General features: G+C 39.9%; 1 protein-coding gene across 1 annotated transcript in view; it reads right to left on the bottom strand.

Moving 5' to 3' along the window:
* The window catches only part of ARHGEF40 (Rho guanine nucleotide exchange factor 40), a 29795-nt gene that overhangs the window by 5021 nt on the left and 12169 nt on the right, over nt 1-12605 (bottom strand). The window contains exons 3-10 of the mRNA XM_032235259.1: nt 11939-12044; nt 11234-11332; nt 9703-9819; nt 9287-9385; nt 6665-6792; nt 5178-5295; nt 3218-3810; nt 1074-1320 (exon numbers count right to left, since the gene is read on the bottom strand). Of these exons, the coding sequence (XP_032091150.1) occupies nt 1074-1320; nt 3218-3810; nt 5178-5295; nt 6665-6792; nt 9287-9385; nt 9703-9819; nt 11234-11332; nt 11939-12044 (1507 nt within the window). The remainder of the gene's footprint in view (nt 1-1073; nt 1321-3217; nt 3811-5177; nt 5296-6664; nt 6793-9286; nt 9386-9702; nt 9820-11233; nt 11333-11938; nt 12045-12605) is intronic.

The raw sequence follows: 12605 nt of genomic DNA, 5'->3' as shown, positions 1-12605 counted from the left end.
GAGAACACGAGAACTAAGGCAAAGTATAATTCTGAGAAAGCAGAAGGGCAACACTCTGAATCAAGAGAGACTTTCCCAAACAATTAACTAGAAAGAAAGGCAGTTTGGCCATTATTGTGCTTTCTGAATATCCTTTAAAAAATGAAGATAAAACCCCTTTAAAAAAAAAAAAAAAAAAAAGGGAGGGGGCTTTTACTTAGCTTTTCAAAGATGGACGGCCCTGCATTTACTTGGAACCAGACTGATATATCTCCAGGAACAGTGGCTGGCTATCCTGCTGCTGTATTGAAGACTGAGATTGTTTACTTTTCATCAGTTTGAGATAATTTATCCTAGCAGCTCCCTCTGGATATAGTGCAACCATTATAAATATGAAGCAGTTGCCAAGCATCCAAATTTTTATCGTATGACCATGGGGATGTTGCAATGGTCATGTGAAAAACTGTCATAAGCCACTTTTTTTTAGTGCTATTATAACTTCAAACGATCACTAAATTAATGGTTGTAAGTCAAGGACTGTTGGGAGTCATGCTCTACTCAAAGGAGATTTTACCCGTTATTAAAGATTTATGTATGGACATTTTAAAAGCCAGGATGATTCACTGGCACCAGATCCACCTGAGCTACCATTCTCCTCAATCCAACCTACCACCAGTTGTTGTGGGAAAAATAGGAGGCGGCAATGCTATATTCCCCATTTTCAGCTCCTATACAAAAGGGGGATATAAATAAATATTGTTGATTTTTTAAAAGATGTGGCCCTATACACAAAAGCTATTGGGAAGCTATGCTCTCTTCCCTAAACTTTGGCATCACTGAAAGACTCTTAGTTTCTAATGGTGAGAAAAGGCAACTCTATATGCTCAGAGGAAATCTCTGCTTCACTGCTACTTCACATATGCCAGAACATTTTTTAAAAAGCATTTCAGAACTAAGAGATGGTCATGTGGTTAAGGAAGCTTTGCCAGTAGATGGGTGAGAAAGGAAGGAAAGAAGGGGGTGGAATTCTGACACAGGAAATGGGTCCCAGCATGCAGCAGGTGGAGTAGCAGCTGAGGAAAGGAAGCACTCACATGGCGCAGGAAGCAGCTGCCAGCGCGTGACGGGTGGCTCATGCATCCCTCCAACTCGCTCAGGAGGCAGCTGGAATGGAAGGCCAGCAGCCGGTCCCGTGTGGCCCGGAGAGCACTGCCCAGGCATCTTAACTCAGCTGTCCAAGCATGTCCCCCAAGCTCCTGAGACAGAGAGAAGGGCTGGGTAAGGGCACCCACATATTCCCGCTCGCACTCCAGAAGCTCAACCAAAAGCTGTTGTTGGACCCTGAGGAGAAAGAAGAAGGAATGGTCACATTCAAAGTCACTTAGCCATACTTGAACCATCTGGTGACAGCCAAATCTGTTAAGCGAGGAATGCTACATCTGGCAACAGAACATCAGTGCAAGGATTATCAGCTGCTTCTGTCACAGACTGCTCCCCCCCAAAAAAAAACATTGTGCAATCAATGTTTTGAACCATGCTGCAGATCTATAAACATATAATTTCATTTTAATTGGTGTGATTCTGGTTCAAAGTGCCTCCAGGTTGTTTTATATATTTAAAATACTTATGTACTGTATCACCTGTCACATGGTAATCCGTACAGTGTTTCTCCAAGCACTACGCAAAATTTAAAATGCATTTGATTGCACTGGGATGTAATGAAAGCATATATATAATAAAGCAGAGAAGAGACTTCAAATCTTGCACGAGTATAATATCTCACTGCTATTCATTAAAGCAACTCATCATTTTTTAAATATCTGTGCCAGGATGGGGAAAAGATGTAGCTGTTTTCAGATTAGCAATTAGCTAGCTCCTTAAGATAGCAGCATACTTTTTTTTAGGTTTGTGCAGAAATCTAAAATGCAATTTTGCTTAAAAGAATAGCAGAGAAGTGCTGCTTTCAGCAATACTTTTCTAAACATGTACAATCATAATGCAGAATAGGAACATACAAGAAGACCAGGAAATAGTATAAAGGATAGTACTGTAAAATGTTTATTACGTTATGATGGGGCTGACCAATGTGGTAGCTGATTAACTATTGACAATAGATTTTGGTCACCTCAGAGTTGGCAGAATGAAGGATAGCTTATATTCTCTCTCAAGGACAGCTCAGTATCAACTTTGCAGAGCAAGCTTCCACAAAAAGATGTATTAATAACCGAATCTATGACAATGAACATTTTAGAGGATAATTTTTTAGAGGACTAGGTTCCATGTAAATGACAGAGTAACCAAAGTGCAAGAAATCACTTAGGTCATGAAATCCAACTCCCTACTTAATGCTAGAATATAATTTTAACCCTCTCTGAAAGAGAGTTGTCTAGCCTTTGCTTGAATATATTTAGTGAAAGAGAATTCACATTTTTTCTGGGCAATTGTTTCTGCTCTATTAGGTAGTGTTTTTTTTTTTAACATTCAATTGGAATCTGCCTTATGAGTTGAATTCATTATTTGGTATCCTGCATTCAAGACTGATGGAGAATAAGTCTTAAATTTTCTTTGGTATGATAATCCTTTCAAGTTATTCTTTCATACTATCCTATTCTTCCCCCTCATACTTCTCAAGGCTAAACATTTCCAATTCCTTCAATGTCTTTTCTTAACACTTTATTTGAATTCCCCGAACAACCTCATTGCTCTTATCTGAATGTGTTCCAGTATATCTGTTTCTTAATGTGGTGCCCAGAGCTGAATACAATACCTGAAGCCTTACTAACACAAATCTAAGCAATGTTCATATTGAGATGGAAAGAACCATTTAGCCCACCAAGGACAACTCCAGTGCTCAGTGCAGGAATCCAAGTAAAACCACCCCGACAAATATTCATCAAGCTTATGTCTGAACATCCAGCACAAGGAAGCTCTGTAGGTAATTGGTTCTGCTGTGGAATTGCTCTTATTTTCTGAGAATTCCCTAATATTCAAAGTCTTGCTCCCTGAAGCTTAAAAGCCATTATTATACTACCCTCTGATGTGACAAAGAAGAGGTCCTGAAGGGAAGAAGCCATTTAAAGTTTCTGTTCTGGTACCGGAATATCTTGAATCAAACCTTCTAAAAAAAATTTTTTTTTAAATGAAGCCGCTAGGCAATCAGCAACTTTTTAATCCTACCATTCTGTTGTGGAACAACTAAGCAAAAGATACTCACAAATTCTGTTGCATTCTTACTCACCCAAGGCAACGCCTTCTTTCCATGCGAGGTGTGGCCCCCCATGGTGCTTCAGCAACATGAGTTCTGCTGCGTCCCAACAACACATGTTCACGGGGAGAACAGCTCCTGTCTGCCAGTTCCCGGCTGCTTACTTCCAGACCACGTATATGCACGCTAGGGCGACCTGGATCACTCAAGGCTCGTAATGCCAGGTTATTAGCTGGAGATGCAGGTGTTTTAGAAGTGCTGAGAGGACCCTGGCTTTTCTTCCTGCTGTCTAGGGCATTGCTTCGGCCAGGAGAACAACGTGGGGAGCCCTTGGGGCTAGTAAGTGGCTGGAAGAGAGAAGTTAAACTGCAAGAGGAACCAAACTTGGCCCCAAGCAACAAGCCATGCTTAGGTGAAGAAGAAGCACTGATGCTGCATGCACGGGCTCGGGGAACAGAACTGTCTTTGGGCGTGACCTGTGACTTCCCTGAAGATCTAGGGTATTGTAACAGTTTTTTCTCCAAGGATGTTCCTTCAGCTAGTCCCTCAGCTGGTCTCTGACCCCCTCTCTTCTTTTCTACACTGCTGTCACTAGACAGAAGGCATGTTTTGCCTTCCTGCTGAACCTATGGAGAAAGAGAGATTAGAGGAAAAAAGAACCATGGTCAATCCCAGATATTGCCTTCACTGTTTCTTTTAGCTAATTTACTAATCCACTGAAATATGTAAGATGTCCTCCCTTGAACCAGGAGCCTTCCAGCTTTATGGTCTGGATCTTCCAGGATAGTTAGCAATGGCTGGAACTACGAAAGGCTGATTTAAACTTTTTTTCAGCTTTTGAGGAAGGCTGAATTCATTCTATCACTGTGGAATTTCTGCCATCACTGGGAAAACCTATCCTCACTCACTAACTCCTTCATAACATTTTTCCCCAGTCAGCTAACTCCCAACTCCTTAGAGCCACTTTAACCTCTCACTCATCTCAAGTCTAAAGAAAATTACCGTATTTTTCAGAGTATAAGACGCTCCAAGACACTCCGAAGTATAAGGCGCACCTAGCTTTTGGGGAGGAAAACAAGGGAAAAATATCTGCTTCTGCCTCTCAGTAATTTGCCTCCTTGCAACAAACAGCAAACAGTACAGACAATATACACTTTGTAGTGTTACATATCAGACTATACTTGTACAGATGCTGTTAAAATTGAAGTGTTTTCAGGAAGTATAGTTATTCTCTGTTATTTAAAAGAAAATACAATGGCACTGGGCCTCTTCAGATCAAGCATTTGTTTTAAAAAGCTTCATTTTGTTAAGCTGTCTAGAACAATAATAAAGCAGTCTTTAAAAAATAAGTCTAATAATTTGAAGATTCTATAGGCATTTATAGTTATAGACTTACCTCCTTGCAGCAAACAGCCTGATTAGCACAAGAAAAAAAGTCTGCCTCTGCCTCCCAGCAATTTCCACTTTCAATTTCTCCCGATCATCAGCTTTTTCAGGCTGCTGAGATTACTATAGCTTATTGCAGCCTTGCAAGCTCTCATTTGCTGCAATGAGGCAAATTGCTGGGAGGCAGAGGCCAAAGAGTTGAGGCCAGTGAGTGAGTGGGGCTACATTCAGTGTATAAGACACACCCAAATTTTTACCCTCTTAGAGGGGGGGAAATGTGCATCTTATACTCCGAAACATACGGTAGGCTTTTGAGGTGATAGTCTCCACAGCCATTCATCTCATTCAAAATCCCTAGCAAGAAGTCTCAGGATTTGAAGAAGTCATAAGCCTTGACTGCTCATGAGTGTATTAGCAAGATTTTTAAAAAATAAGGAAAGGAAAGCTTTGATCCTAGAATTTTTCCTTTCCATTCGGGGAGAATAACTGCCTAGGTTCATTTTTTTTAAAGCTCCTATAGTGGATACAAACTTTAGGCCTAATTATTTCCTTTGTTCAATTACATTCAGTATAGCCAACTCGTCCCAGAGAAACAAATCTTAATTACCTGTAGGTTTTTTTTCTCCTGCTGCAATAACTCAAGACACCGGTTGCTGAGTTGGACAAGTCCATGAAGGGCTTCATCTACCTCTTGATAGAGCCTTGTGGCATCCACAGCTTGATTACTACAAGATGGGGAAAATATTACTTTGGGGCAACACATTTTAAAAAAGCATTTGCTCAGAAGGAACAAATTAATCCCAGACAGGACCCACTTGGACATAATGAATTAATTTCCAAATGCTGATGAATTACAATTCCCAGCAGTTCTCACCAGACTCTCCAATGTATCCTAAGTCACAAACAATTGGGTGGAGGGACGCCAACTGCCCACTGCTTGGGTTTTAAAGGGCAAATGTGAGAAGAATGTTTTTAGAAAAGCATTCAGATAAACATCCAGCAAGAGTTATCTAAATAATTCTTCATTATCTATGAAGAACAAAGGCCGAGAATAGGGAATTGGCTGGAAATTCAATATATTTCTAGGCTAGAGTGCTGAGGTGCTTACAAGGGTGTTATGTAGTAGGGTTTTTTTCTGAAGGCTTAAAACAAGGCAAATGTTGCCTCTCCACCTCCCTTCTTATGCTTTAGGAACAAACTGCAGTCATCTGCTAATGTTTATAATACCTTCTTAATGGACTTTGAAAAACAATTCTTGTTTTTCATAGGAAAAGAATTTCTGTAACTGCCCTATTAAGATAAGAAACAAAAGGCAAAGTATATCCCACAACAGAGACGTAGATGGAAAAATATTCAAATAAAATATAATTAGTACTTCAGCTGACTTACTATGGTGGCTATACCCATGTAACCAAAAATTGTTTTCATTATGGCAAGTTGTCAAACTGCTATTCCAACCCATAAATAAAGTAGCAAATACAAACACCTCTTGATGTCACTTTATTTTACAAATTCACTGCACAGGAGAGCTCACTGTAGAACAGTGAAGAGTACTTAAAGAGTTCTTGGGATTTTTCATCCACAGGTAATTTTATATACCTTAGATAACCAAAAGGAATGTGGAATGTTTTAGAAAAGGAAGCAAAGAGCATCTGCACTATTATTGTACAAGTAAGTAGTCCTTGACTTACAACCACAGTTGAACCCAACATTTATGCTGCTAAGTGAAAAATTTGTAAAGTGAGTTTTGCCCCATTTGTGACTTTTCTTGCCATGGTTGTTAAGTGAATTATAACAACTGTTAACTTAGGAACATTGTTGTTAAGTGAATCTGGCTTCGCCATTGACTTTGCTTGTCAGAAGGTCACAAAAGCTGATCACATGAACCTGGGCCACTGCAATGGTCATAAATATGAACCAGTTGCCAAGCATCCTAGTTTTGATCACATGACCATGGGGGTGCTGCAATAGTCGTTAAGTGTGAAAAATGATCATAAGTCACTTTTTTCAATGCCATTGTAACTTAAAACGGTCACTAAATGAACTGTTGTACGTCGAGAACAACCTGTATTATTTTCTCAAACTGGTCCTCACCTGCAAGGTCCCGATGGAGGTAGCCGTGCCAGCAAGGAGCCTCCCCGGCGCTGGAGCTCCAGTAAACGAGGCTCTGAAAGCAATTTCTGCATAGTGTCCTGGTGCAAGGCGATTTGAGTTGACAGTTCCTACAAAGATAAAAAGGTACAGATGATAACACAGCAAAGGGTAATATAGAGGGCCAACAAAATGAGAAGGGTTCTCCCACAAAGACTGAAAATTAACAAGCCTCCGTAAAAGAAACCCACTGTTTTGTACATTCTATGCTTTAAAAATTAATGAATTTGCCATAGTTGTATTATTTATCTTGTTTCTTTTGGTCACAGGGAACAGCGGACATCAATACAAATTCCACTTGGAAAAATATTTCCAATGAATGACCTAGTTCTTATGAGTACTTATTTTTCACTGAGATGGCAAACATTAGTTGGCTTGTACCACTTCCAATTGAAAATGTGGTTCTTAGTACTGACTGCCTCTTCACTGTTAATAAAAATAGTCCTTTCTTTAAGAAACCTGGAAGACTACAATTTTATATGCCAGACATCTTTATTCTGTTTCTTTAAGGAATGTACCGCATGATCCTTAACCATAAAAGCCAGCCTGGTGACCTTAGGCCACTCATTCTCTCAGCCCAACCCAACTCATTTGTAAAAATAATAAAGGTTATTTGTAAAAATAATAAAGGTGAGGTACAATAAATAAGCACTGGAATAAATAAATCTTGCGGTCTAAAGGGGTAGAGCTCAGCAACTCTCCTACTACTTCTGTGAGAACTGGTTTGAACTTATGAATGTGGAAATATATTGGTGAGGCTCTACAGCAGAGGTCTTCAACCTTGGCAACTTTAAGACTTGTGGACCTCAACTTCCAGAATTCTCCAGCCAGCTGCTGGCTGAAGAATTCTGGGAATTGGAGCCCATAAGTCTTAAAGTTGCCAAGTATGAAGACTTCTGTTCTACAGGGAGTAGCTACAGAAGATCTTAGAAAGATTTTTTTTCCTGGTGGGGCAGATGGAGCTTCTTTAGAGTCATCAGATTTTTATTGGGATTCAATGCAGAATAAATGAAGTATGTGCAAGATTATTAGGAATGATTCAATTATCTACTCTGTCCAGTTTTGGATGCTCACTGCAAACTATCATGTGAGTAGTCAGACTGATAGGATGTGACAAGTAAGTTATCTGCAACACAGACAGTATATCATTCACCAGTCTGATAAGAAGACGAATTGGATAATAAGATAAAATGGGAAGAAGGGGGGAAAAAAGGAAGGATAAAATGATCAAAAGAAAAGTGTTCTCTAATGCAGGAATCCCCAGGCAGTAGACCAGTACTAGTCCATGGCCTGTTAGGAACCGGGTCGTGCAAGAAGCAAGTGAGAAAGCAAAGCTTCATCTGCTCATGTGCCGGATTTAGGTTGCAGATGAAACCATTCCCCCTTCCCATCTATGGAAAAATTGTCTTCCATGAAACTTGTCCCTGGTGCCAGAAAAGTTGGGAACCGCTCCTCTAAGGAGTATATGTGTGAGACCCAAGAGCAGTTGTCCTACGATCTCATGTCTGGCAGCACAATTGAATGTAGATGATTTATAATAGGCTACAGCACAATTTTATTCAGAAATAAGGTTTACTATTTCAGCATGATTTGCTTTAAAGTAATATGAGTCCAGTTGCGAGACCAAGAATTTATGATACTGTATATTTATGATTTTGTAAGAGCAAACCCTACTCCCTACTAGCACTGATGTTACCTAGTTTGGTAATGAAAACAGAAAAAGAAAAGATCCAAGCTCAGAAAGCCCCAAGGCCCCGGACAATTCAACCCTGATTTACCTGTATTCTCTTCTATTGGTATTTATCATAAAGCCATAAGCAGATCCATACAACTTATTGTGTATCATTAAAATGAGTACTTGTATGGTTTCTCATTTTTCATTTTTTACTTTTGCTACTTTTAGTGAAAAACATAGCCACAATTACACATATTGCTGATTTCAAATGATAACCCAAACTCCTGCTAAAGTGTCTTTGTTTAAAAGCCAACTATTCAGATACTTAATTATTGTGTCGCTGTAAAGAGAATTAAAACAACCTTCCATTACACATTTTCGTACTGTACATTGGAGAAGAAAACAGAAGAATCTACCTTAGGCTGCTTCTAAATATATCCATGCGCATAAAATGTCAGAAATCTCATACCATTTGGAGCAACATTTTGGGAAATATTAGTGGTCTCATGTGAAAACTGCTCAGGATTGATTTAATGATATTTCAGTAAATTTTAAAATAGTATTGTTTTCTTTGAATTTCTGAATATCCCATAAGCTATTTAGAGTGTTGGTAAATATTTTGGTCCTGGGAGGTGCTTTTTGTCTGCTTTTTAAATGTATATTAGTTTAGAGCAACTGACTCAGTCCACTAGCACTTATTTTCACTCTTGGTATCTAATGAACTCCCTCAACTGGGAGATTACTCAGAGAAGCAAGAGTGAAAACTGGCATCCTATGTTGACTACTGCTGCAACTCTATTCCAAGTACTAGCAAGAGGAGAGGCTACTTCTCATTGCATAATTCAATTGCATAACCTCATAGCTTCTGTATACATATCACATGGGTTTACCTCCTGACTTGACGCTGTTCCCACTGCGTTGAGGTGGTCACTGGCTTCACACACAGTCTGGAGAACACCACAACAGAGATCTTGTAGTTCTTCAAGAGCCTGGTTAGATACAGAGATGGGAGGAGGGAAGGGCCAATTGTTTTATGGAAGCAGAGAGTTACAATATATTTTAATAAAGAACTAACATAAGAACGTCCAAGTTAGAACTACATCTGAAGTGGATGGTAAGATATGTGCTGAAATTTAAAGCATCTATAATATATAAAAGCTATATATGGAAGACGGAAACATTAACTACATATTCTTGAAGGAAAAAGGCAGGAAAGCTTCTTGCAGGAAATGAGAGAGGCTGCTTTAGTTCTTGGAACAATTCTTTACGTCAATATAAGGTCCACTCATTACTATTTTCCCCATACCTGATGTTCTCTAACCCATTTGGGTGGTGAGTAGCCCAGAGTCCCACCTAGCGCTGGTGTCAACTGATCCAAGGCCACATAATGTGGAAGTTCATGCAGCAAAAGAAGCCGGATTTCCTGCAGGATAAGGAGACTGAATCAGATACAGAGAGTTCCCAAATTCCTTTTCAATAATATCCAATATCTTGTCATCACTCTTCCTTACCTCAGCCATGAACCCTAGGTCAAGGCTAGACCTAAAGTGATGTTAGAAATAGTTAGTAACATCATAATATTTGAAGGACAAAAATACACAATAAAATGTTTATTTTGTCCGGGGAAAAGTGTATTTTTTCTTCATGCAACAACTTGCATAATAGAAACAATACTTATTTCCTCCTCACCATTAACTCTTAATATTATTTGCATGCATACATTTTTTGCTATATCCTCCAAATTATTTAAGGGAGTAGATACACAGCTCTATCAATCCATTGATTTGATCTAGAAATATGTTAAATAAATTATACACAGGGACCCTATAAGCTAAATTTGGTTAATGATCCAACTCATACACTTCAGTCTAGAGAATGCCCAGAGGTTTATGTAATCACATAATCATAAGCTACCTCCTTCCTGTATCATTAGGTTTCAGTGCAATTTCAGCCCAAAACTTACCAGCCCTAAAGCAGAAAATAATACATTGTACAGCTTTTTCTTCATTATCAGATAAAGGCATTATTGACTAAATGTCTCGACTGGATAGAAAGGTAGAGTTAAATAAACAGTAAATTGCATTTCAGATGGCCAAGAGTTTGTAAGTTTCTTTAGCAGTCCAGTTTTTCTATAGTGGACTTGCCTCCAGTTAACATGTAGATTCTCACCATGGCAAAGCATGCATTAACCAGAATTATTGAAAAAGCTACAGTTAGCTGGATTGCACAACATGTTAAACCAGGGGTACCCAACCCTTGGGCCATGATCCGGTACCAGGACATGGCCCATTCGGAACCAGGTTATACAAGTGGCAGGCGAGTGCACAATTGCATGTGGTTCCACTTACACAAGCGCGGGGGGGGGGGAAGTGCACAAAGTTCCATTTGCGTGAGCAGTGGGCACTTGTCACTTGTGCAAACGCAGCTACATACACGCGCGCACTTGTCCACCGCTCAGGCGGAACCATCCTCTTTCCCTTCTGCCGCAACCACTAATCCGCAAAGCCAGAAAGGTTGGGGACTGCTGTAGTAAACCTTTAGCCACTGTTTTTACCAAACTCTAAACTAAAATCCAATCAAACCACACCACAGTTATGTAAAATGTGTAACCCCACCCAGTGTTATCAAATGACCATCCCATAGGACATTGATACATGTACAAAAAGGAGTAAAGTTTCAGTCACTTAGTTGTGACTGCCATCTTGATTTTGATCAGGACCCCTGATCAAAATGCCTCTAACCATGACCTAGATATCTTCCCCTGTCCATATTCTCCCTTCTTCTTCAGCAAACATTCCTCCAGGAAATAGTTTTCAGTAGAAGCCCAGAGTTCTTACCACAGCAGGTTCTAGGGTCAATTCTTCTTCATGCGGTACAAAACGATCATCAGATGGTAATATCACCAGCAGCTGACTGATGGGAGTTGGTGTAGTCTCCTAAATAATAAAAGGTTTTGCTTCACAGGCTCATAAAAGTTGCATACAACAGTCAGAAGCAAATGGGAGGGAATTCTGTTCTACAGAGCCAGAAAGTGAGGCATGAGATGGTACCTTGTTCTCCAATATATTTTTCTGGCCCACACTCGTGTAAGTTCAGTTCTCCTCTCCCCACCCAGCCGGGCTGCCAAGCTGCAAAGGTTGGGGACTGCTGATCTAAGGTTTAGCATGGTTTCCATTATAAAACAATGAAAGTTTTGGGTTTTTTTTTCCGGCTACCACCGTTTTGTTGATGGTATAAATCATATCAAAATCACATTAATGCATACAATTTATATCCCATTCCGCCTGAGTGTTATTTAGTGACATAAATAACATTCAGGAGCATAAAAACCTGCTATTTAAGTTCATATTTTGAACTTAACAAATGTACTATTTTATTAAAATGGTAAATAGACCCTCAGGCTGCTTACTGAGGGCCAAAGGAAAAAACTATAGGTTCACTTTCCCAACTTTGGTATCATTCATATGCACTGGGTTGCATTTCCCATCATCCCCAATTAGAACTATAGGGAGAAGAGAAAGGCAGCTGAGTCAGGATGATACCTGGAATGCTCTTAAAGCTGGCAGCAATACGGGGGCCTGGAAGGCCCAGTCATCCACATGGCTTAAGTCCAACAGCACTGTCAGCCCAAGAATCTTTAGTTCTTGCCTGGAACACAGGTGAAAAAAAACACAAGTAGAGTTGCTTTCTTTTCAGCATCACGTTTGCCAGTTTGACTTAACATAACACTTATCAAAAAGGCCAAATCATAGGAAAATTGGGCAAAATGATTTGTCTGGAGGCATTTCTAAGAGCTTTTGTATGAGAGAGGGGGGAGAGGGAGGGAGAAGAGATTGAGATTGATTCTCGCTTGGTAAAGTTTTGTCAGGTGTATAGATTTTTATCATAAATGCATGCAATGGTCAGAATGGTGGAACACGGTGGCTCAGTGGCTAAGAGGCTGAGCTTGTCGATCAGAAAGGTCAGCAGTTCAACGGTTCGAATCCCTAGTGCCACGTAATGGAGTGACTCCCGTTACTTGTCCCAGCTTTTGCCAACCTAGCAGTTCAAAAGCATGTAAAAATGCAAGTAGAAAAATAGGGACCACCTTTTGTGGGAAGGTAACAATGTTCCATGAGCCTCTGGCATTTAGTCATGCCAGCCACATGACCATGGAGACGTCTTCGGACAGCGCTGACTCTTCAGCTTTGAAACAGAGATGAGCACCGC

This window comes from Thamnophis elegans, chromosome Z (assembly GCF_009769535.1).
Source record: "Thamnophis elegans isolate rThaEle1 chromosome Z, rThaEle1.pri, whole genome shotgun sequence".
Lineage (NCBI taxonomy): Eukaryota > Metazoa > Chordata > Lepidosauria > Squamata > Colubridae > Thamnophis > Thamnophis elegans.
Note: the sequence above shows the minus strand (reverse complement) of the source record. Positions and strands in the feature narration are given on the sequence as shown.